This window comes from Bos indicus x Bos taurus, chromosome 9 (genome assembly GCF_003369695.1).
Source record: "Bos indicus x Bos taurus breed Angus x Brahman F1 hybrid chromosome 9, Bos_hybrid_MaternalHap_v2.0, whole genome shotgun sequence".
In the NCBI taxonomy this organism is placed as follows: domain Eukaryota; kingdom Metazoa; phylum Chordata; class Mammalia; order Artiodactyla; family Bovidae; genus Bos; species Bos indicus x Bos taurus.
The window spans coordinates 73,252,068-73,278,244 of NC_040084.1; the positions used below are offsets into that span (position 1 = coordinate 73,252,068).

The window sequence follows — 26,177 nt, forward strand, 5'->3', positions numbered from 1 at the left end:
CTATGGTTTTTCCTGTGGTCATGTATGGATGTGAGAGTTGGACTGTGAAGAAGGCTGAGCGCCGAAGAATTGATGCTTTTGAACTGTGGTGTTGGAGAAGACTCTTGAGAGTCCCTTGGACTGCAAGGAGATCCAACCAGTCCATTCTGAAGGAGACCAGCCCTGGGATTTCTTTGGAAGGAATGATGCTAAAGCTGAAACTCCAGTACTTTGGCCACCTCATGTGAAGAGTTGACTCATTGGAAAAGAACTTGATGCTGGGAGGGATTGGGGGCAGGAGGAGAAGGGGACGACAGAGGATGAGATGGCTGGATGGCATCACTGACTCGATGGACGTGAGTCTGGGTGAACTCCGGGAGTTGGTGATGGACAGGGAGGCCTGGCGTGCTGTGATTCATGGGGTCGCAAAGAGTCGGACACGACTGAGTGACTGATCTGATCTGAACCCCTACTTCATATATTGATATATAGAAAATTGTGAATTTTAAAAAACAATAGTCTGAAGATATGAATAGTTTCTAAAAGTATTTGCATAAATATTGCTCTTTAATTACCCTAGTAGGATGCCATTTCTTTTACTTTTTTAAAAGAAAGAAAAAGCAATAGGGCTTTCAGAAAAGAAACCACATGTAATCTAAACTAAAACATAAATTAGAATTTTCATAGGCAAACTTTTATGTACCTAACATTTTTCAAACCAAATATTGCCTTTCAGTTGCAAAAGTGTTCTCCATCAGGCTCTAAAATAAAATAGAATCAGTTGAGCCTTCCAAAGCTCCAAGCAAAACTAGCACTTTGGAACTTCCTCATAATTATGTACAAAAGATTATAAATGATTTGATATAGTTTCTTTAGAGGTTATTGTCTTTATAAAAAGTAAAATATTTGCTTGACACAAGTATTTAAACCAAATTAAGATAATTCTGGGAACTGATATTTTTCAAAAGCCAACTGACTATTTTTACCTATTTCTTTAGAACCATTATTAACACTGAAAAGTAAATTAAAATAAATCATCTCTATAGATGTCATGACTTTTGTAATATTGTTTTTATATGTCCACAAATTTTTATATTAATATTTCTAGCAATAAATTTAAATGGAAAGAGTAGAGTGATGGTATACTTTATCCCAACAGGGTTCACATTTTAAATTATGTAGGCCACTTGATTTGCAGGACCAAAGAAAATAACACCTACGTTAAAGCTATTACCTTGTCTTTGTTCTGGTGAAAGAAACTTCATTTTCTTAGACTATGGGTTCAGATAGAAAGAAGGAAGGAAGGGAATGAGGGAGGGAAGAAGTAAGAGAGGAGGAAAGGAAAGGAGAGGAAAGACGTACTAGTGATTAGAAAAGATGCAAGTTCTTACCAAATGGTTTTCACAAAGATTAAGAAAGCTTTTCAAATTTGCTGGAATTAAGCATTCACTCACTCACTGAGTTTATGAATAATCTCAAAAGGAACAACTCCTTGAGGTAAAAGAGTAGAATTCAATATTGCATAAAGATATATTAAAGTAGTACCTCAAAAGAAACGCTGGGCTGGATGAAGCACAAGCTGGAATCAAGATTGCTGGGAGAAATATCAATAACCTCAGATATGCAGATGACACCACCCTTATGGCAGAAAGTGAAGAACTAAAGAGCCTCTTGATGAAAGTGAAAGAGAAGACTGAAAAAGTTGACTTAAAACTCAACATTCAGAAAACTAAGATCATGGCATCCGGTCCCATCACTTCATGGCAAATAGATGGAGAAACAGTGGAAACAGTGACAGACTTTATTTTTGGAGGCTCCAAAATCACTGCAGATGGTTACTGCAACCATGAAATTAAAAGACGCTTGCTCCTTGGAAGAAAAGTTATGACCAACGTAGACAGCATATTAAAAAGCAGAGACATTACTTTGCCAACAAAGGTCTGTCTAGTCAAAACTATGTTTTTCCAGTAGTCATGTATGGATGTGAGAGTTGGACTACAAAGAAAGCCGAGAGCCAAAGAATAGATGCTTTTGAACTGTGGTGTTGGAGAAGACTCTTGAGAGTCCCTTGGGCTGTAAGAAGATCCAACCAGTCAATCCTAAAGGAAATCAGTCCTGAATATTCATTGGAAGGACTGATGCTGAAGCTGAAACTCCAGTACTTTGGCCACCTGATGGGAAGAACTGACTTATATGAAAAGACCCTGATGCTGGGAAAGATTGAAGGCAGGAGGAGAAGGGGATGACAGAGGATGAGATGGTTGGATGGCATCACCAAATTAATGGACATGAGTTTGAGTAAACTCTGGGAGTTGGGGATGGACAGGGAGGCCTGGTGTGCTGCAGGCCATGGGCTCGCAAAGAATCGGACATGACTGAGTGACTGAACTGAACTGAACTAATATTAGAGTAAATAAATAAAGATAAATATAGAATGGTAGAGTAGAAATGGAAGAAATAAAATTTAGAGACCCAATATGTGAACAAAAACAGCTTGAAAGAGCTCCAGAATCAAGTTACCCAAAGGACAACGAACTATACAAACACTAGAAATAAAGCACTACTACTAAGATTAGAACGATGGTATCGATCCAGTTTGTGAGGTCATCAGCCTTTACTTGAGCACAGAATTTAATCCACGTGATAGAATCCAATTTGAGAATTTCAGGAATGTAAAGAGAAGGGGTGGGAATTAAAAGTTGGAGACTATCATACAGTAGTAGAAAGAACTCAGAATTTGGAATAAAGAATCTGGGTTTAATTAATCCCAGCTCTTCAATTTATCATCTGTGTGCCCTTGAACAAATCCCTTCACATCTCTCAACCTCAGTTACCCCCCACCCGAAAATGGGGAAAATAATATTTAGGAGGGGAAAAACACAGGCAGAAAGATAAGAACTGCTATTCAATGTGATAATATATGGCAAAGCCTTTTGTAAACTCTAAAACCCAAATACAAGGCATATATATATATTTTAAGCAACACACACACACTCAACAGCCCCAGCTAACTCGTCATCAATTGTCAACATTTATGTGCATCCTTATGCTCAAGATCCTGCTTCATTAATTGAGTATATAGAAAGGCAGAGGATACACCCCTCTCCTCTAGTTTATAATCAAAACTCAAGATGAGATAAGGCACATTATAAAAAATAAAGACAGAGAAAAAAGATAAGTAAATAAATAGCAGAGGGAAGACAATGCAGGCCATATGTTCAATAAAAGGCATGAATACAAGTCACAGGTGGGTAGGATGACTGTGGATTAGGGAAGTCTAAGAGGACTTCAGAAGAAAGGCTGGGCTTCAGCGGGCCCTTATGTAAGCAGAAAGGAGGAAGGAAAGCATTGCAGGCAGGAGGCATGGTGTAAGCAAAGGCCCTGAGATTGCCAATGGTTTTATGAGGAGGAAGCGGAGTGAACATAACACCAGGAGATAAGGTTGGAAAGGTGGTGTGTTGTAAAGCATGACACTCAGCCAGTGCGCCCCACTGGAGCTACATAGGTTGGGCTTAGCCAGGCCCGGTCTGATTGGTTGGTACACGAGCCATCCTCATTATTAAATACCATCACCCTGGGGGTAGGCTGTGTAGGCACAGAAGCCAGAGCAACCTCAAGGCAGGGAATGCCAAGTGAAGGAGTTCAGATCTTATCTTCTCAACATTAGGGAGCCAGTGATGGGATCATAACATATGACTAGTTAGAGTGAGGCTGATCCAGCGGTGAGGTGGATGGGGGAGAGAGATCATAGAGGGGAAAATTAGTCAGGGGCCGGTATGGTAGATCATGGTGAAGGCATGATGCTCTAGGAGAAGGTGGGGGCAATAAGACTAGAACAGAGGCTGAAAATGGGCAATAATCATCTAGCAAAAGGGCCTGTCCTTTCTGCAAGCTCATGGCCTTGCAGAGTGCAATAAAAACAAACAGTAGAAACATTGTCAGGCGTGTAAAGGTAAAATGGAAGACCTAAGCATTTTGGGAAAAAACAATATTAAAGACTGGAAGCATCTTTCAAGCTCTCTCTTGCAATCTCTGCCTTTTGAAGGTTTAGAATTAGGGGTTCATAAAAGTTGCCAACTGCCGTACATTTGCTGAACCTGCCTTGCCCACTTTGTCATTTCATTACTCCAAGAAGCCCCTAAGCATTATTGTTGTTGTTTTGGTTACAATTTCTGTTAATAAAAGCTTGCTATTTTGTTGACTGACTCTGAAAACTGCTATTTTACATTTGTTACACATGTGGGAGAAGTATGGAAAAGGAGCAAGAATTGGCCAAGAATAGATGTGAGAAGAGATGGGAGAAAAATTACTTCTGTAAACTGGTTTGAAGGATTTTTCCCCAAAAGCTTTGAAAACGTAGGACTGTCACTTGGGGAAAAGTTAGTGATTCCATAGAGCAGATTTTTCTAAAGCAGAAAGAGGCGAGGCCTTTGTCTTTTCAACAGTGGTTTTCAATCATGTCATTCAGTACCTAGGAGCAGGGCACAAAAACAACGAAGAGTCCCTAACCAGGATGTGTTTAGAATACAATGGAATAGAATAAATAGAATAATTCATTGATTCAAAATGTTTGAAAGTCACTTCCTAATAAATATTTTTTTCTCAAAGTAAAGGAAAAGCTTTCAAAATCAGTTGACAAAAAACAGAATTATATTATAAAAGAAGAAAACACAAAAACATTTATTTATATATATATATATATATATATATATATATATATAGAAACTTTCTTTACTTCCCAACAGGTCTCTCCCCCTAGCTCCTACACTGAGTCTCAACCTCATCTTCCAACCTCTTAAATATTCTCTGAAGACTTTTCCTTCCTCTCTATACAACCACCTATTAGTAAAGGCAGGCTATAGCACAATTATTGTCTTCATACATATAACTCTTAAATATGGCATTCATCCAGTGTTGCCCTGGTAAACATTTAACAACCAGTTTTCCAAGGTAGGGGGAAATCCCTTATTTGTATTTGCCACTTTTTGTGGGGCAAATACTCTAACCAGAGCCAATTTCAAGCTGCTTACATGACTTAACTGAACACAAAATTGGAAAGAGATGTACATTCACATACATTACATAGCATTTCCGTGATGCAGATATAATAAAGATAAATAACCTCAAGAGCATACCCAACAGTGAAATGAGGTAAAACAATTAGGAAATGATGAGTTTTGAATATTTATTACCTTTTAAAATCTATTTAATTGTAGGCTTATATAATCCAGGGTTTGATAATGTCTCTAACAGCAGGCTCCCAGTTTCCTCCCAGCATACCACTGTCCCAGCTCAACCTCTCTCCTTCAGGCACAGATACCACATACCTGCTCAACAGTCCTACCCGGATCTCTTCCATAAGAAACCACAAACTTAACATACTGAAATCTAAACTCACTTTCCTCTTTGAATCTCCTTAGTGCACACTTCTCTTCCCCTCTTGACTTCCCTATTTCTATTAATGGTGCCTCCAATAGCCATCCAATCAGTTGCTAAGTCTCGAAGGTTCTGCCTCTCGATGTTCTTCAAATCCACCCCCCTCCTTTCCATTCCAAATAGGTTTACTGTCCTAATCCAGCCCAATTAACTGGCCTCTCCCCCTACTCTTTCTTCTCTCTCCAATCTATCTGTGATACTGTTAGGTTAATCTTCCAAATGCACCTCTCCGATAATGTAGATCTTCCATTCAAAACACATACATTCTGATCTGGCCTTCAGAGCTCTCCTTGATCCAGGAAATCTGGCCAACTCCTTATTTCCTGTGTTTGGAATGCATCTTGTGGTTCACAATCGTGGGCTTTTGCTCACACCTTTACATTCCTCTGGAATATCCTTATTTAATCACACACAAAAACCCCTCACACCTTTTATTCAGTCCTCAGTTCAAATGACGATGAAAATATGCAGGTTGGTTGTCATGGGAATACATATATAAGTTTATGAGAATCTAGAGGCTGAAAACAAACAGGAAATGCCAAACCCAGGAATCATTTAACAATACAAATTTTCTGGTGGCCATCCTTTAGGAAGGCTCTATGAAACATATTACATTAAGCACTTGCCCCATTGTTATTACTAAAAGGTTTGTTGTGAACCAACATGAGATTTATCTCAAACCTATGGATTTCAATTATACATGCTACAGCTGTCATTCATTAGCTGAAATGATCAAGAATTGTCTGTACTTTACCATTTGGTGTTTACTGTAATTATTTCCCTCTTAATGCTCTGAACCAAATTGGGTTGAGGGGGTGGGAGAAGGTGGGTGGTTAGAGACATTGGGCCCCTGGGGCCTGGTCTGTCACCACCCTTGATAATCCTCATTCATCTTTGGGATACTGTTCACAAGTACTAAAGATCTACCATGTGCCCGGAGTTTCTCAGAAGTCAGAGCAAAAATGCTAGAATATACATCTTTCTTCTGTCAGCCCTTCTCCAGCGTTTAGCATAAAATAAAATGCTTTAAGGGTTGGCTTTCTGGAGGTAGAGAATCATAATGATTATCAGAAAGCAGTCAAGAGATTCCTTTTCTTGCAAGTTGCAAATATGAGGCTGAAGTTTAATAGCAAAGGAAGAAAGAATAGGATGCCACAGCCCAGCAGTCACTGGCACCAATGTTTCCATGGACCTAAGTCGTCTAAGGTTTTCGAGAGTCTTGATTTCTTAGCCCAGGAGAGGTGAAAGAGAATGAGATAGAGGAAGGCCATGAGAGGCAATGGGCTGGGGGCTGGGGCGGGGGTGCTGGGGGAAAAGTGTTTCGAACCAGCCTGCCTTCGCTCTAATATTGAAATTGTCAATGACTGATCCAGAAGACAGCTTCCATGAAAACAAAAAACAAACAAAAAAACCCTTTGGATGCTTGTTTAAAATGCAGCTTCCTGGGCCCTGTCTCAAACTTACTGAATCATCTTGTCTCAGGAGGGATGGCCTGGGACAGTGCATTTTTCATGGGTACACACAGTGATTCGGATTCTAAAGACTGAGGATCACTGGATTAGTATTGGCCAGCTATGGTCTGTAGACTGGATATGGCCTTCAGGCTAAAAATGGTTTCTACATTTTTGAAGAGTTGTTAAAAAAACAAAACAGGAAAGTAGAAGAATAAGCAACACAACCAACAAAGTCTAAAATATTTATTATCTGGCCCTTTACAGAAAAGTTTGCTGACCCCTGTGTTCTTATTGTTTAGTCACTAAGTTCTGTCTGACTCCACAACCCCATGGACTGTAGCCCACCACGCTCCTCTGTCCATAGGATTCTCCAGGCAAGAATATTGGAGTGGGTGGCCATGCCCTCTTCCAGGGGATCTTCCCTACTCAGGGATTGAACCCACTCCTGCTACATGGGTAGGCGAATTCTTAAGCCACCAAGGAAGCTCTACCCTTCTTTAGTACATTGCAAAAAAGTCTGCATCTGAATTTTTAGCTCTCACCCAGGCCTGCCACACTAAAACCACTGATGCAGCACAACTTAAGAAAAACAAAGACTTTGATACTAATGAAATATGCTCTCATCTAAAAATGCATTTGTAATAATTATAAGTGAAGGAAGGAAATGTACAAATATAATTATAGTAAAAATTCTGCAATGTCTTTGAAAATATATTTTCATCCATACAAGAACTTATAACTCCATTTGAGTCCATCCTTTTATATACTTATCAGGTGGCAATATATCCCAAATTAGCCTAGTAAAATCATCATGTGTATACTTTTTGTCAGACTATACTTGTCCCCATACATATTTTTGTCACACATATGAGGGAAAAAATGTAAACTTCAAAATGTCTGGGAAATGAAAATATTATAAATTCTCAAAACTACATTTAGGAAAATGATGCACAAAGGGAATAAAGGAAATAAAACTGAATTTGGTGTTTTCCTACTTAGGAGGAGTTAAAGAATCACAGAGCACTTCCATCTCCTAAGAATCTTGGAAAAGAGACTATGAGCTGACTTCCAGAAGGGTTCACATACTCTTTACTGTGCCAAAGAGCATTTGGGAATCATGCCAGTTAAATTCATGAAGTAATCCCAAAGACAGATGCAATTACTTTAAGAGTGGTATTTAGAAGTTTGTTCTAGATTTTTTTAATTGTTTATTTTTGATATGGAGAAAGAAATTTATTATAGAATCTAGAAATGAATATTGTCTTCAAAAATATATTAACTTGTCTTTCAAGATTGTGACCTGAAGTATCTCACAATAATGTTGTTTCAGTGGATTTTTTTTCCCCCTCATGGAGAAAGGAATGCTAAAATCTAACTAGAAACTAATACTGTTTGATAAGGTTTTAAACTATATTACAATGTTAAGAAACAATGTGTAAACTACCAGATAAAGTCTTGAAACCAAGCATGCTCACCATTTAACAAAATTATGACTCATATCAGTAAGAAAATGCTTTTTTAGTGAAAAAAAATGCTTTCTGAGCTAAGTTTGAACTGCCAGGGCACACGGGACACCCACAAAACCCAGTCAGCAGAAGTCTCAAACTCCTATAAGATTAAAGGAAAAATAAATTAGTGTGTACAGAGAATGAGAAAAAAAAAAAAAAGTCCCCAATGGTACAAGTGTATAAACGGAAGTAAAACTAAAACTCCCCTAAAATCCCCCAATCATTGATCCTTATAAATTCAGCATTTATCTTCTCCCTTTAATTGTTTGGGAGCCTCTAGTTAAGTGAACACTAGTCTTTTCGTGATTTTTATCTGGTAAAACAAGAGTCCTAAACTACCCTAAACGCGGGTGCCAATCTCCGTATCACAAACTGTTGAACTTTTAAAACCATGCAAGCGCACGTGGGGCTTCCTGAGTTCTGCTGGGGGCTGCTGGGCTGTTTGGAACCCTGTGGATTTTGCAGGTGTGGAGTTCAGGGCGCGCGCAGCATTCTGCATGGACAGAGGTGTGTGGTGGGCACCGCCTGGGCCGGGCAGGGTGGGTGGGGCCGGGCGTGTGCCCGGGTGAGACTGAAGGCATGTGACAATGCGAAGGTGGCGTGTCGGCTCCAGGATCTGGGTGGAGAGTGAAAACTCCGCTGGGGTGCCCCATGTGTGAGCGGTGATAGCTCCAACCCCACTCGTACGTAAGTGTCTCTTGTTATCAAGTTAGAGATGTTCTTTAAAAACAGAGCAGAACAACAAAAACAAACTCAAAGCAGCTAGCCAAATATCCTATGTAAACGTATGCTCCCATCCCCTACTACCGACTCCCCAACCCAACTCTCCCCGATCTCCAGGGAGCTGAGTTTTACACCCTGCCTAAATCCAATCTCGAATGCGGGAGTTCCCCTCCTCCCACGCCCCCGTTCCTTGACGCCCCCGCGACAATCAGGCAGAGCCTGGAGAGCTCATTTCTGGGGCCCTGGGGCAAGCCGAGTGGGGCGACGATAGTGCGGCCACCAAGAAGGGGAGGCAGCATCAGTGGGACGCGGCGCGAGCCCGCGCAGCCGGTACCAGGGAGCGGGGTTTGCTCAGGAAAAGGCGCCGCCGCGGCCCCCGGTCGCCCCTCCCTGGCCCCGGGCTCTCCGCCCGCGCGCCGCCCCGGCCTCGCAGCGCGCCAGGAGCCACACAGCGGCGCGAGAGTCGGAGGGGAGCCGCGGCCCCGCGGGCCAGGCAACCCGGAGGGCGGCAGCCAAGGCGACCGCGGAGGCGGCGGACAGGGCGCGTGCGCACTGCAGGGGCGCCAGATTTGGCGGGAGGGGGAGTGTCCAAAGCTCTTTGTTTGATGGCATCTCTGTTTACAGAGTTTACACTTTAATATCAACCTGTTTCCTCCTCCTCCTTCTCCTCCTCCTCCGAGACCTCCTCCTCCTCCTCCTCCTCTTTCTCCTGAGAAACTTCGCCCCGGCGGTGCGGAGCGCCACTGCGCAGCCGGGGAGGGACGCAGGCGGGCAGCGGGAGGCGCAGCCCCGTGCGGTTCCCGCGGCTCCCAGCGGAGCCCGGCGCCCGCCGCGCCATGGCCCGAAGACCCCGGCACAGGTAATGGGGATCCCCGGTGGGCGGCCGTGGGCGGGGGCGCGCTGGGCTCCAGGAGCTTGGGAGCAGGTGGGAATTCGTTCCCGGATCTTCTGCGGGGCTGTCATACTGCGAGGACCCGGAGCCCCTGCCTCGGCAGCAGAAGCCACTCGAGGGACGGAGAATGAAGAGTCGGTGCTGGAAATCCATTAGGACGCTGGGAAGCACGCCCTGAGGCTCATTTTGCAAGTTGCACAGGGTACCTTCTCTCTAGGGGGAAAATAGCAGCACGCTCCAGCCAGGGGCAGAGCGGTGCCCACCAGCCCCGGGGAGCCCACTACGTTCCTGGCTTGATGCCGCGGGTGTCGGCGAGCGAGTCGCAGCGTAATTGCTGGATGCATTGCGATATGTTTGGACTTGGAAGTGCAGAGCTAATGGCTGATATAGGGGAAATGCCGAACTGTTTAGTGGCTGCAGGTAGTTCATTTAAATTTCATTCATTCTTTATGGAGGCGAAGAAGAGTGTCAGCTGACAGGCTGCTGGAAAGAAGCTTGTAGGGGAGGAAAGGGTCTCTACCTTTGCAGATTGTTTTAAGCTCTGGTTTTGAATGTTCGAATCCATATTCTCTGGGAGGCTTTTATTTCTAAAGCAAACATTGTACATCCACCCCCACGCGCCCGCGCCGCACATGTCAAGTGCACTTGGGGAGGCTCGCCGGGTGTCGGGAGTGAAGTGCTGTTACATTTTGGCGGATCGGAGGGAAACGGGGAGAGGAGAGGGGAGAGACTGGTCCGAACTGTCACTTGCTGGAGCTCCTGCTTCGACCAGTCTGTGGACTTCCCGGACTGGACGCGGCGGCGCTCCCATTGAGTGGCCGGGTGCGGGGGCTAGTTCGGCCGCCGCCACGGTTGCAGCTCAATGGCAAGGGACGGAGGCGGGCGGCACCCAACGCCGCTGCCGCGCAACAGGGACGCAATCCCCGCGGGCGCTTCCCGTGTGCAGGAGGCCCCGGCGCGGCGCGCGCACGTGGACGCGGCCAAGGTCGCCGCTCCTCCTGGCGCCCTGCTCGCGCAGCCTTCGGTCGCCCCGGGCGGAGAAGGGGACGCGGGGATAGACCTTGGCCGAGACGTGCTGGGGGGAAAAGTCCCTGGAGGCAAAGCAAACCCAGGCTTTTTTCCTCGGGTTGTTTGATTTTCTTTTACTTATTCGTTTTTGCATCGGAGGTCGCCTATCCTCTCGCAGAGATAGGAAGTTGCAAAGAGCGTGGGTGTGGGCCCTGCAGCAGCACCCTCGGCCGGGCCTGGCCGGGCCGGGGAGCGGCGCCCAGACAAGGCCAGGTACTGGAGAAAAAAAGGGAGACGACTTGGGGCTGTCGCTGGTTCCCTCTGCCTCTCCCGGGTCTGGGCGCGCGGGGCGAGGGTGTTGCCTCTTGAGTGGTTTCACCTTCGCCTTTGGGACTTAACTGTAGAGCAGCCGGGGTCATCTTTTTTTTTTTTTTTTTCGGGAGCAGAAACTAGGAGGAAGAGGAGGAGGAGGAGGAGGGAGCTGGGAAGCGGTGCTGGGAGGAGGCGCGGAGGCAGGCTCCGCGCGCCGCGATCTTGACCGTCCCCGCGGGGCGGGGCTGCTCAGGTTCCCGGCGGCTCCCAGGTAGCGGCGAGGGGAGGTGGCCGGGACGGGCGGGAGCCTTGAACCTGCCTCAGGGGGAAGAGAAACCCGGCTGTGGGCTCGAAGCCGTTTCTTGCAAGGCGAGCATCGACTCGGCAGGGATTATTAACCAGGTCAGCGAAATGAGTCTGAACCCTTTTTCTAGAATCACAGTAGCGGCCACAAGGCACTTCCTCCCGCTCCCCTCCCTTTTTCCCAACCCCCAACACTTTTTTTTCTTTTTCGTTTCTTTGCACGGTTTGTTTCCTTGACAGAATGTAACATTCATAGTCGTACTCTTGTAACCACACCAGGTCTAGCAGGTGGGGAGCCGGGGTGCATCAAGCTTGAAATCAGCCTTTGAAAGTCTTCTGACTGTTGGGTCTGAGATCTTGTCAGAGCAGATAAAGGAAAAGTTATTTCAGGTCCTTAGTAGAAATTAATCATCCTACTTAGACGACCGGGACCGTTCAGAGCGAGGAAATCGCATGCAAAGCTCAAAGGCAACACCCGTGCCTCGCGTGCTAATGGACCCTGGAGCTGATAGTTTGACCAGCCCTGGGCTAGTAGCCCTGCTCCCCTCTTCAGTGGCCTCTTCAGGACCTGCGGAAGTCACACACCACGTTTCCCCCAAGACTTTGCTTGTGCACATCTCTGATTTTGCACGTTTCTGCTTAATTTTTAGACTCAACGAAAGATCTGGAATTATCCTTTATTAGCACTGGAAAGTACCTTAGAAGTAGAATCCAAGCCCTTCTGTATAGGCGAGGAACTGAGGTCTTGAGAGAGGGGAAGTGATTTGTCCAAGTCACGCAGCTAGGTTGAGGCAAAACTAGGATTGGCACCTTTACCTCCAGAAGCCTAGTCCTATTTAGTGTCTATGCGCTCTCTCCTGATGTAGGCTGCCCCCTATGGGCGGCCGAATTTGTTGCTTATTCCTGAGTGTTCAGCTGTTGCCAAGACAGTGGTGTCGGATTACTGGTTTGGAACGAGTAGTTCTCAGTTCTGAAAACGTGATCTCCAGATCTATCGAGACCCCCAAAGTTAAATTCAGCTGAACCTGTGACTCCACTTGCAGATGACTCAGGCTTTCTTGGAATCCCGGATATTTCACAAGGGTGCCACTTCATCTGGGGGGCTTTCCAAGGAGTTCTCTATGAACCTTTCAAAATTCCTGGGATTATAATAACATTTTTTTCACCTTATGATGCTTGTGTTTTTTATTAAAGGAAAGCTACTGTAATTATTAATCAGAAGTTGTTTAGAACCCTTTGTTGATAGTGTGAAATGGGATCAGGCTCTCCTTTAAAAGGATAGCCCCTAAGTGAAAGATGGTTATAGATTATAAATATAGTTCAGTGGTCTTTTTTTGTGTGATGGCGTTTTAAATTTGGATCACATCCTGCTTGCTCACCATGAATCCTGAACCTTCGCGTTGTTTCCCAGAATAATAGTTTTAAATTATAAGAACCTCAAATTCAGGATTTGGGGGAAGTAATTTTGCTGGTTTGTAAGGGATGGGTAATATATACTTGTAAGTTGCTTCTGGAAGACCAGATATGAATATACATTTTATTTTTTAGAATAATGATTTGCATTATGATATTACTTTATATAATTATTTTTATTGTTCTTAATTTGATGGAATTCTCAATATTGCAATGATAAATTTTTAGTTAACTCTTTAAAGATAGTATAATTTTTCCTTGTAACTTAAGTTTTATATAAGTAAAATAATAACTAAAAGTAAACTGGCTGTAAAATGACTCATATCTATTATAGGGATACATTCATCATTATATGATTAATAAATATTAAGTATAGAGTTAGTTCAAAAGACATCAAAATTTATAGTTTTGGTCAAGTAGGTAAAAGGAAAAGTTCTTTTGAAAACAGTAATGAGTTCCTTTTAAACTCATCTGGGGAAATCCCTCAGTTTTGAATTAGGTACATTTTAAGATCTTTCAAATACCATTCAGTCTGAGGTAGAAAAAACATGAGTAAGTAAGATTCTGACTACCATGTGGCCTAAATTATTCACTTGGTTACTCTGGAAACTGAGGATTGTAAACATGGCCACAAGTTGGATCGACCTGGTCTGGAGTTTTTAACTGTTTGATATAAATGTTATTTACAATGCAGTTTGATCACTTGATCCCTTATCCTTTCTCAGTTTTTAAATCCTTTCCCTGTTAGATTCTCTTAATCTTCTAATCTTTAAGAGATGACTATAATTGTATTGTTGGGTGTATTACTTCTTGAATTTTTTCCTCCTAATAAAACACCAGCCCCATGAAGATAACGCAATTGAGTTGTTTATTGTATTTGGGAAATATTATTTAAACCATGTGACGTATGCCAAAGATTTTGAGTGTACTTATATAAAGGATGTGGGCTCTCGTTCTTTTTATTGTCTTTAACATTAAGTTTTAAACCTAAACCTTCATTGGTTGGAAGGTTGCCAATTGTGTAATTTGTCACTGGTCTAACATTAACAGCAGGTTTAAACATGCAGTGCAATAGAAAGTGCCAGGTCCTTTGCCGTATCTGTGGATACCAAAAACAGCAAAACTCGTTTACAATCCCAGAGCAACAAAGTGCCAAAAACACTCTTGTTGTGCAACTTTTCCAAGTTTTATCTTTGTAAACTTTGAAGAGATTGTTGAGGAGTTTTGGTGTGAGTTTTGCTTGCTGTAGTTTGGATCCTCTTGTTTCAGTCCACATCTGCCCACTTTTTATTTCTGCAGCATCTACAGTAGTGACGAGGATGATGAAGACATTGAGATGTGTGACCATGATTATGATGGATTGCTTCCCAAGTCTGGAAAGCGTCACTTGGGGAAAACTAGGTGGACCAGGGAAGAGGTAACTAATTATGTAATCAAAACATGAGGAAAAAGCATGGAGTGCTTCCATTTGTGAAAAACAAAATTTCAGCTAAACTACAGGTGTTCAAACCTATTAGCAGGCTCTCTGATTTCTTACCCTAGCCTGCCTGTGCAGTGTGCTTACCCCTCACCACTCCCCTACATGGACACTGTACCATCCTTTTTCAAACTTTTTGCAGCTGTTTGAATGTTCTTGTCTTCTCACTTTATTGTTTTTTCCTCTGCCTATTCTGTTCTTGTCATTTTACTCCACAACTACTTCTTCATCACTTGTGAGACATTGCTTCTTCTGTGACGCTGTCCCTGGTTTCCCTAGACACGTTGGATGCATCCTCCAACCACTGGGTACACGTTCGTATTTATTGTTCCTGTAACATATATGCCTCTGCCTGTAGACTGTGAGTCTGCTGAGGGCAGGGCTAAATATCTATTCATTTTTGTGTTCCTGAACCCAGAATTGATCGCCACAAAGTGGAATATTAATAAATGTTCCCTGAACCAGTGAATGAATTGCTATTTCCAAAAACAAAACAAAAGAATAAAGCAGCACCCATAAAACTTGTTGTAACAGGTTCATTTAACATTCTTGGCATATAATGTTACACAGAGAAATATACCTGGGTGTCTGTTCTGAAAGTGTTAGTTGCTCAGTCTGCTCTGAGAGCATTCAGAATGGATGGAGATGTGTCTGCTTCTCACCTCTCTTTTTCTGCGAGCTTATCAAAAGCTTGATCTTTGTAGGAATGGAAAAATGCTTAGGGGGCAAAATTATTAATGTAAGAGAAAAGTTGCTTTTTTCTTTAAAGTCCTCAAAATTTGCAACTGATTGTAGAGGATTTCGTGTTAGAATAAATGATATTGACCCTTGTTCAGTTTCATTCTGCCCTCCTTTACTTAAACCAGATCTCTCATTGACAGGCAGGCAGGATTTCCAATGAGGTCCATGGGAAATGTATTTTACCTGTGGAACTCGTGCACATGGATTATTCTTAGAGATTCAGAAGTTCTGATGGTAACCCTGGTTTCCTAATTCCTGTGTCTGTGTTGTACCATGGGAGTCACATCATGTGTGAAAGTTACCTTGGCAGCAACATGGGGGTTCTCTTTTGCTTGAATATGTTTAGAAAAACAGTTGTGAACTGAAAGATTTCACCCTGATGTTTAGTGTCTTCTGTGTTCTAATAAATTTGGTCTCATTTAAATTGTGAATATATTGATACAAAAACTAAATGATTTTCTTACATCATACCTTCAAGTTTAATTAAGAAAAGTGATCCTCCACTTTTTTAAATGAAGATATTGAACTTAGTAAATATTAGAGTAGAACTTGAACTGTTTCGTATTGAGATCCTGTCTAATGCCATAATTCAATGTCTATTAAATCAAACAGTGGAGTTCATATTTTTCCCATGAAGTAGAACTTTTAAAAGTCACCAAGTGTTAAACATTTTGTATCAGACATTATGCTAAATGTTTTGCATAATTAACTCATATAATTCTCAAATAATCCTGTTGACAGACACTATCATTCCCATTGTACAGATGACAATATTAAGGCCCAGAAAAGCTAAATGATGTACCCAAGCTTATATAACTCATCAGTAGTTGAATCAAGATTCAAACTCTGATCTGAGTTTACAGTAAATGACTAATATCCTAGGATTACCTTTAAATATCTTAGGATGAAAAACTAAAGAAGCTGGTGGAACAGAATGGAACAGATGACTGGAAAGTTATTGCTAATTATCTCCCGGTAAGTTAGTAATTTTTTCTTTCTGTAAAAGGAAATCCTCTCCCAAAGATTTAAATAAGATATCCTAGGAGATGATATTAAAACATTACACATGTGCTTTTATGTAAGAAGTAAGGGAGAAATGCCTATCCATAACTTATATTTCTATTGTAATGCATATAATTAAATTTCTAAAGATATTATTAATGGATTTTTTATAGCATATCTTAAATGCTTCCTTCTTTATCTTTTCATTTTTAGGATAATATATATTAGCAATTTGATTAAATTTGTTGTATGGTGGATGACTAAACTCATGATATTTCCCCCAAGTCTGCTTTTCTTCAATTTCATATCTTTTCAATAGCCATAATTTTGGTATCCTGGTTTAAAATTTTGGAGCTCCTTTAGACTTACCCGCCCCCCACCCCCACCCCGTCCCCTACACAAAGCCAGGATTAAGGAATCTGGGATGCCTTTGTTCATTCTCCTCACTGTTTTACATGTTTGGCCCCTTTCCCTCTTCTCTGGACAACTGCATTGCCTTCATAACTGGTTTTCCAGCTTGTAGCTTTTCACTTTCTCACATGTCCCAGACACCATTGGTAGATGGAGCTTCATAAAATGCAGCTTTACCTTACATCTCAAAACTAGCGACAGTGACTTCAAGTCTCACACATTAAGTAAACTGCCTAGACCTGGCACATGGAGGCTCTTCCATATGCCTCGACTTAATAGCTCCAGTTCTGTTTCCTGCTTCCTCTCTGTAAGCAGGTTTGGTTGAATTCATTTCTGCTTTCCCTCCTGAGAACTTGTGTCCCTGGTGATGCCACCTCTTAAAATGTTGCATCCATCCTTCACAGTCTATGCCAAGACCTTTTCCAGACTATTTCTAAGGAAACATAATTTCTCCTTCTCAGGAGACACTCCTTTTTTCCACCCCAATATCATTTTGCTGTGGTCTCTTCTTGCCTATGAATCAAATTTCACCTTCTTAGTTAACTATATGTTTGTCTTTTACTACTTACATGATTATAAGCTCTTATAAAATAGGGCCCATTTTTTTTTCATCTTTGTTTTTTCTGTAATATTAACACTTTAGTCCTAAATTGAAGCACATCTCTTAGCGTGAATGAGAATCAAACTTATGTCATTTAGAGTGGTCCAACATCAACATAAAGGTCCAACATCAATATAAAATCTCTAAGAAGTCTTAATCCATATGGGTACTTCCAAAGCAACACACTGAGATTAAGGTTAAGTTAAATTGACAGCCAAGTATGCTGTATGACGATCCTTTAGATCACGTAGAAGAACTGTTTCCCTCAGGATGGAGAACTTCTAATTTTAGATACAACTTTGATGTATTCTTTTGTATGTTCTTTAGCTATAAGAAATGGGCTTTCCAAACATGCCCTAAAATGTTCTTGAATGTTTTCGTGGTATATTGCCCACATGTGATTTATATGACAACAGTATTCATGTGTTATCACATCATGTCTTACGTGACAGTGCTTGCTTCATCTTATTTGCCTAGAATCGAACAGATGTCCAGTGCCAGCACCGATGGCAGAAAGTACTAAACCCTGAGCTCATCAAGGGTCCTTGGACCAAAGAGGAAGATCAGAGAGTAAGTTCTTTATTCGTTGGTGTGAATCACAATTACGAATAGCCCCCAATATTGTTGAATATTTCCCAGCTTGAAGAAACAGGTAAAGTATACAAACAGAAAGTTGAGGTCTCTATTCCCATATTTCCCATGAATGAAAGAAGATTTTTAGAAATTTTCTAAAGATAACATGAAGAATGATTACACTGACTCATTACATAACATTAAAACATAGGTTATTTTTGTGTGTTTATCTGAAGGTGATAGAGCTTGTACAGAAATACGGTCCGAAACGTTGGTCTGTTATTGCCAAGCACTTAAAGGGGAGAATTGGAAAACAATGTAGGGAGAGGTGGCATAACCACTTGAATCCAGAAGTTAAGAAAACCTCCTGGACAGAAGAGGAAGACAGAATTATTTACCAGGCACACAAGAGACTGGGGAACAGATGGGCAGAAATCGCAAAGCTACTGCCTGGACGGTAATAATATGTCAAAAAATATATTGATTGGGAAGAATGAGGGAACGGGTATGGAACATTCTGTTTTAAAATGTATGGTGAGTGAATTACATTTTGTTGTGGTGTATGTTTCATTAGATAAACCAGATCCATAGCTTTTAAAACTGGAAGAGACTTTAGAGGTTATCTGGTTCAGGACTTCCAGAATCCACCCCAATGGTGAGCTTGAGCCAACTTTCTCAGCCTCAATTGCCCCATTTGCAAAACAGGTTATAACCCACTTCTCAGGGCCAATGTTAGTACCAAATAAAATATATCGGAGCACTCTGTAAACTTCAAAACTCTAAACATGTAGAAGGAAACCAAGGATTAATAGTTTGGTATGAGTTCATACAGCTAGTTGTGACCAGAAGGAGTTCAGGTACCATTTCCTGATACCATGTTCATTTCATTATACCACTTGGCTTAATTTTTTTCTTTTGAATAAAGAAAGGCTGTATCTCTAGAATTATCATACTTCTTCCAGGTTTTTAAATAATGTTGTTGTTATGCTTTCTTTTTCATGAACAAGGCATGAAAATGACCTCAGTTTGAGGGATATCTTTGGAAGCTCATTTTTGTCCCACTTTCACCATTTAAACAGTTTATAACAGATGTTTAATTGGGGAGATACTATTTATTATAAATCTTCATAAAAATATCATAAGATAGGAAATATTTTAAATACTTTTATTCTTCAGCTTCATGACCCAAAGTGGAGAAAGAGTCGTTTCAAAGAAGGCCGTGCTTCTGATGGTCTATTCAGTATTCCCTTGTGATGTTCTGAAGCATTTCCTCTCTCTTGGTCCAGAATAAGCTCAGAGAATTCAAGAGGTTGATAAAGGGAGGCCTTTTCTCCCATATGGTCTGAGAGGATATGTTGTTGATTCTTTTAAAGTTTTAAGGGGCGATTGAACTTCCTCTTTCTTTAGCATGCATTCCCCCACCCCCACAGAAATAGTAAAAGAGAGGCTTAAAACGGTTTTGTTCTTTTTTTTTGAATTGAGAAACTGTTTTCCTGAGAATTGAAAAACTTTAGTAAAAATGCTTTGCAGTTTAAAAATATATTGGAAGTTAGCCTCTTTCCTTTCTGGATGCCATTTTACATTTTCATCTCTGCCCGCTTTGGAACAGTTTTAGGTGGTTTCTGAAATGTGGGAGGATTTTTTACTCAAAATCTCTAGCTAGTACTGTTCTAGATAAAGAGTAGACATTGAGGCAGCAGCAACATCATTATTGCTCACCAAACTTCAGTGAGTGCCTATTGTGATGTGTATGTCAGTCCACAACTCAAAGGAGTAATTTTCTAGAACAACCAGGACTTTAAGTTGTATTAGAGTCTTGTACCACAGTCAGAATAAACATTGTATTGAAATTGTATTGTATTGAAAATACACTTAACAAGGAAAGACAAATGTCTAAAAGATTTCAAAATTTGTATAAAACTATATAATTTCCATATTATGTAATTTAGAGAAATCTATGGATTTTTAATTAGTTGATTGGGGGTAGCGTGCTTTTAAGGACGTAGAGAAGACAGAAGTGAAAAAAAACACTAGTACTGGACCAAAAGAAAAGTCTCTGTTAGAAACAGTTTTCTGTCAATTAACTGTAATCTGAGTTGAAATTGTTGTTTGTAAAATGAATATGTGATATATTTCTGTGCAGAACTGATAATGCTATCAAGAACCACTGGAATTCTACAATGCGTCGTAAGGTCGAGCAGGAAGGTTATCTGCAGGAGTCTTCTAAAGCCAGCCAGCCACCAGTGACCACAAGCTTTCAGAAGAACAGCCATTTGATGGGCTTTACGCATGCTCCACCTTCAGCTCAACTCCCTCCAGCTGGCCAACCCTCCGTTAACAGTGACTATCCCTATTACCACATTTCTGAAGCACAAAACGTAAGTTGTTCCTGAGCATTCAGTTTAATGAAAGAGATGGTTGTTTTATTACTAGTTCCAGGTAATAATGATAATTTCTAGTGAATACTTAGTTTTCGCAGACATGATCATGATCAACTGAGAAGGGTAGGTGGTGTTATCCCTAATATGAATCCAGAAATGAGGATGTTAAGTGATTTGTCCAGGGTTACACAGCTCATAGAGACTGTCCAGACTAGAATCCAGGTTGTTTGGTTTTAACTTGCTGCTTCAAATCTAATTTGAAGTTAGCTTTTGAATGTAAATTTACTTAACAAGGTATTGCTGAAGAAGAATGAGGGCATGGAGGTGCAGTTGTATCTAGTACTTTTCTCTGCCAAAATAAAAAGTGAATGTAATATTACATTTACAGGGAAATAGTTTGACACTGAAATTTAACAGGTGATTGTAAGTTCAGCTCTGGTAGTGATCTAGCTGAAAGGTCTTAATTTATTCATTCACTAAGTAAGTGTTTGCCTTCTTACTGAGAAACAAGAGCAGTTTCATGACTGACATCTGATGTTTTTTATCCTCCTTTGAATCAGTGTGATTCTTTCTTCATTTCTTGATATTTATATTTATGGAAAGAAATTTTCATAATGGATTAGAAAAGAATAAAGAGAAAAAAAATCAAGATTGCAAGACTTGAATCTTAAAATTAACAATAATAAATGATGAAATTTATCCAAGAATTCAGAGCTCATAAGCAAATTCTATGCAAAACATACTCCCAAGTAGTTTTTACTTTCTCTGTCTATTCTGTAAATTTGACTGCAGACTTTCCTAAAAAGTCTTAGATGAATGAACTATCCTAAGAGCTGCTGTACTCTTTACTAAAAAAACTCATAATAATTCACAGAAAAATATTTTTATTTATAAACAGCTAGTGCCAGCTGTTTTTGGCATCAAAACTTCGTTCATACACTCATGAATGTGTTTCAGATTATATTTTTCTTTCTAGTTTTCTCTAAGGAATACTTCCTGTCATAATTAATGAGCATTTAAATTTTTTTCACTACGTTGCTTTAATATTATTAAATGTTTGGCTAAAATTTCAAATTAGAGTTGGATTTTATTTATTTTGCTTTGTGAATTTTATCAGAAAAGTGCTTTTTTTTTCCTTAGTCTTAGAGTGAAACTTGAGGAAGCCAACAAGTCCCCTGAAGCATGTGTAACCATGAATGACTCGGCCTTTGTTTTGCATTTTTGATGTAGGTCTCCAGTCACGTCCCATATCCTGTAGCATTACATGTAAATATAGTCAATGTCCCTCAGCCAGCTGCTGCAGCTATTCAGGTAAGCCCACTGTAAAGATCATTTCATAAAGAAGCTCATTAGTTGCTCAAGGCACAGCTCTGGTTCTTTCATCCAAACACTTATTTCCACCTGATCCATTGAAGTTAAAAAAATGGGGGACAGTGAAAAAATGGGCGGAGTTCTGGCCAGCAGTCTCCACTTCCGGATTGAATTAGCACGGGACTCTCTGGTTCTCGGATGTTGAAAGTTGAAACAACCCCTCTGTCAGCATCTCCTTGAGCCTCACGTTTCACATCCCTCCCTTATGTCTGGGATAACATTCACAGAGATTTCTGTAGTGGCCAGATTCGGTTGGCGTTGGTTCCATGCCAGGGTTCTTTGGGTTCTGTGTGGTCTCTTGTGAACCACAGGCCATGACCATTGTATTTACAGCTACCAACCAGGCCTTTGTGTTTTCTTCTTGCTTAACTTTTCATTTCAGAGACACTATAATGATGAAGACCCTGAGAAAGAAAAGCGAATAAAGGAGTTAGAGTTGCTTCTAATGTCAACTGAGAACGAACTCAAAGGACAGCAGGCACTTCCAGTAAGCTGTCACTGCGTGCTTGATCCAAGCGGTGGATAATGGCTTGACCCCAGTGTTCTTCTATATCTTTTCCGTTATCTTCTAACAATCACACTAATCAAGACTCCATATATCCACTAACAATGTTTAAACACTAGAGGTTGCTTGTAATAAAATGCAATCGGTATCACAGTGTGTGTTGACTAACTTGGAAGTCGTCCTTTTGTGTTGCCATAGAACCTCAATATCCATCTATGAGTCTCTTCCTCAATTTTTTTTTCTTCAGAAGGACTATAATCAATTTAGTGAGTAGCAGAGAAAAAACTGAAAATTTGCAATTTTTTTTTACAAAGCTGTGTGTCTGGTGCCTATTCATTGAATTTTTTTCTATTACTTTTCTTAAGCTAGATTTTCATATTTATCATTTCAAACATAATTTAATGTATGCCCAGTATATCCATGTAAAAATTATATATATATCAAATCTCTCCATAAATAAGTGACCCTCTTTTGTTTGCATGCACAAAAGCCGTGTGGACCATTATTGAATTTTGACATCTTTTCTAGTGACTGGACGACAAACTGGGAAAGCAGCTTGTACTTTGTAACATATGTAGTTAACCAACAAAGAGAATAAAAGATACGATACCCAGTAGGTATCCTCAGGAGTAGATTTCTTTTTGGTTAAATAATAAAATGATTATGTGCCTTTGATAGTTCGACCACTTTTTAACTTTAGTTAATGTTTTGCAATTTCTCCTGTTGCGTGGTCATGCTGAAAGGAGACTTCTGTTAATTTGCTCTTCTGCTTTTGTAACCACGTTGATTTGGCAGCTCTTTACTGCATCAGTGCAATCTGTAGCATTAAAAAGGAATAGAAGACACAAGAATATACACAGATAAAAGAAACTCTAACTTTTGAATCTTCCAGCCCTTGTGTAGGTTAGGGTGAGAATAACAGCCCACTTAATTCACAACAAACATTTATGGTCCTTTTGGAAATTATGTTCAAGTAGATCTTTAAGACATTCCATGTGAGAGTTGTTCCTTGTAACAGAGTTCCTCTGTTTGCAATTTTAACAAAATGATGGCAGTGAAGGTCATCCATAGATGACAGGCTATATACCACTACTAAAAAGTGGGGTCTTGCATTGATAAAAGGAAACATCTTGACAACTGTTTCATAGGCGCAAGTTCTGGATGATGCAATGGCTTTTATCTTTCCTCTAACAGCATCTGATACCTTATGCAACTTCATTGCTAAGTTCCTTCTCCCTTTCTTCTCCCTGCTCTTTCTTTATTCCCCCACCCCCCTCCTTAGACACAGAACCACACATGCAGCTACCCCGGGTGGCACAGCACCACCATTGCCGACCACACCAGACCTCATGGAGACAGTGCACCTGTTTCCTGTTTGGAAGAGCACCACTCCACTCCATCTCTGCCCGCGGATCCCGGCTCCCTACCTGAAGAAAGTGCCTCTCCTGCCAGGTGCATGATCTTCCACCAAAGCACCATCCTGGACAATGTTAAGAACCTCTTAGAATTTGCAGAAACACTTCAATTTATAGATTCTGTAAGTAGAATTTTTAAGGCAAGTTAACATTTTGGGAAGAGGAATTAGGAAACCCACTTCTCAAATCGTGGCCATTTTCTGTAGTGAATATTGTATTATTAGCATATAGTAATGTAAACATATAAGTGTGACTTTAGTTTTCGTGTGTTTCTTCAATATCTGATTTCTTAGGCTACCCACATAAAAGGTAGCTTTTCACACATTTCCTTCAAAATGCATATTTATAAAAATAGTAGAGTCAATGACCTTTAAGTAGAGCTTGGGCTATAGGAATATTTGGATTATTTTAAACCTTTTTTTTTTTAACTTTTGTTTATTCCTTTGTGTTTTCCCAGAACTGTGCTTTGCTTTTGGATAGCTCATTAAGAATTATGTTAAGAAATACTTAGAACTTAAAGCAGTCTTCCAATGTATTTGAAGTGGTAATAAGTTCATTGGCGGACATGGCTTTCTCCACAAACATTGATTATTGATTGCTGGTCCCAACTAGTTCACTGACACAAACCATCTCCGGTGAAACAAACTTGAATTCAGCATCAGAAAAGCTGACAATTCATTTTCTTTGTTTCCCAGTTGATTAAAAAGCATTTATTGCATCCCCATCAGACAGAGGATGAACATTGCCAAGATGTGCCACCCAAGAGCTTTTCTTTTTGCTTTGAACTGCATGCAAATGATAGAGTACTGGGAGCTTCCTGCAGCTCCCAGGAGGGCCAGCCTCGAGGCAGGATGGGAGACACACCGTGCCCTGTGCCAGAATAACTGTTTCAGTCTCCAGGCTGTTTCACAGGAAGTCTAGCAAGGGGGCCAGGTGTTTTCTTTGCATTCAGCATCTTTCTCAGTGCTGTGTTACAGGTGATGGCACACACCATGCACACACTGTCTCAAAGTTCTGTGCCTCCCACATTGTTTCAGGATGCTTCATCGTGGGGTGATCTCAGCAGTTTTGAATTCTTTGAAGAAGCAGATTTTTCACCTAGCCAACACGATGCAGGCAAAGCCCTCCAGCTTCAGCAGAGAGAGGGCAGTGTGAATAGACCTGCAGGAGAGCCTAGCACGAGGGCGAACAGACGCAAGTTGAGTGAGGGTTCACTTGACCTGCCCAAGCCCTTCCCTCCTGTGAGGCTCAGCACAATTCCACGGGTCATCCTTCGAAAAAAGCGGGGCCAGGCCAGCCCCGTAGCCACCGGACACTCTAGTTCCTTGATACTTGCTGACGTCAGCAGTTCAACTCCCAAGCGTTCCCCTGTCAAAAGCCTACCATTCTCCCCCTCGCAGGTAGAGCACAATTTTTGCACAGCTGTTACTAATTTTCAACAGACACCTGAGCCTTAATAATCTAGAAACTAATCCTTTGGAACAAATGACTAATTACTGTTGTCTTCACTGATTTCGTTCCATTGTTGCCTCTAGCTATTGCTAAGTCATACTGCCTCCGAGAGTTTAGGCTGTCTGTAGACTGACTGATGATTTTGTCATAATCTCTCTCTGACCTTCTGGTGATTTGAAGGATGGTTAGTTGCATGGGATGTGCATTTATTTCCTTCCACACTGGAGTTTAACATTTCTATTTCTTCCTTGTCTCCCATCCCTTCCCTCCCTTTAAAAACTTTAACAGATTTTCTATCTCTTTGTTCACTTATTATTACATGATTCACTGACCCAGGGGAGAAGGGGACCAAATGTTTAGATAACATTTGAAGTGCAACTAGACGATTTAAAGGTTCCAATCCATCTTTAAGTGAAAAAATTTTGGAAGAAAATGAGGAACAAATGCTTAAGAAAAATAACGTACGTTTTAATTTCACTTTCTCAACATTGGCTCTTCTGAGTCATGCCATAAGATTTTACTAGCACTTTTTTTTTTTTTTGCCAATGAATGTTCTTACTTCATATAGATTTTTAAGGCATAGAAATTATCATTCTTATCAAAGATTTGTTCCTTAATTATGTAAACATTTGAAGTTAATTTGGCACTTTAAAACATTTTTCCAGTTATGTCTGTTGAGTCTGTTTTAAGAACAACTCTAAGTGTGAGCAAATGATATGCCCACTAAAAAACCAATCTTATTTTTCACTTGTATTTTCCAAATTCTGTTCTGGAGTATATTAGTTCTGTAAGACTTTAATGATATTCCAGAAAAATACCTAAATATACAAGTATATAAGTTTGGGAAACACTGAATTGAACAAAATTAAGGCAGTTTCTTTACTGCAGGATCTCTCAAAGTTTTAAATACACTAATGTGCATTGTGAATTTCCAAGAGATTGAAATATGTTTTCCAAATTTGTTTTACCTTGAAACCATTTGAGGAACACCTATTACTTTCCCAGAACATCAGTATTTTGAGAGATACAGGTTATTACTCAAGAATTTTCCACATAATGTCAATTTTATACAATGATGTTTCCTAGATAACTAAAGAGAAAAAAAAGTATGAAAGAAAAACAATGATTACTTTCCAAAAGATGTCACTTCCACACTTTTAACATTAATAAAAAGTGCATCTCATTCTTTTAATGACAGGTGTCATCTATTGAGAATGTTT

The 26,177-nt window shown here is 40.7% G+C and overlaps 1 protein-coding gene across 3 annotated transcripts in view; it reads left to right on the forward strand.

Moving 5' to 3' along the window:
- Positions 1 to 9,654: 9,654 nt before the first annotated feature.
- Positions 9,655 to 26,177, forward strand: part of MYB (MYB proto-oncogene, transcription factor) — a 35,582-nt gene continuing 19,059 nt past the window's right edge. Inside the window, exons 1-10 of one of the 3 annotated variants that reach the window (XM_027551625.1) lie at positions 9,655 to 9,959; positions 14,328 to 14,445; positions 16,150 to 16,221; positions 17,738 to 17,830; positions 18,070 to 18,290; positions 19,977 to 20,211; positions 21,445 to 21,525; positions 21,968 to 22,072; positions 23,373 to 23,627; positions 24,543 to 24,905. In XM_027551625.1, coding sequence (XP_027407426.1) covers positions 9,937 to 9,959; positions 14,328 to 14,445; positions 16,150 to 16,221; positions 17,738 to 17,830; positions 18,070 to 18,290; positions 19,977 to 20,211; positions 21,445 to 21,525; positions 21,968 to 22,072; positions 23,373 to 23,627; positions 24,543 to 24,905 — 1,566 coding nt within the window. In that variant the 5' untranslated portion in view covers positions 9,655 to 9,936. Of the gene's footprint in view, positions 9,960 to 11,596; positions 11,715 to 14,327; positions 14,446 to 16,149; positions 16,222 to 17,737; positions 17,831 to 18,069; positions 18,291 to 19,976; positions 20,212 to 21,444; positions 21,526 to 21,967; positions 22,073 to 23,372; positions 23,628 to 24,542; positions 24,906 to 26,177 lie in introns of those variants that run through there. The other 2 variants (XM_027551626.1, XM_027551627.1) reach the window with 2 other exon arrangements.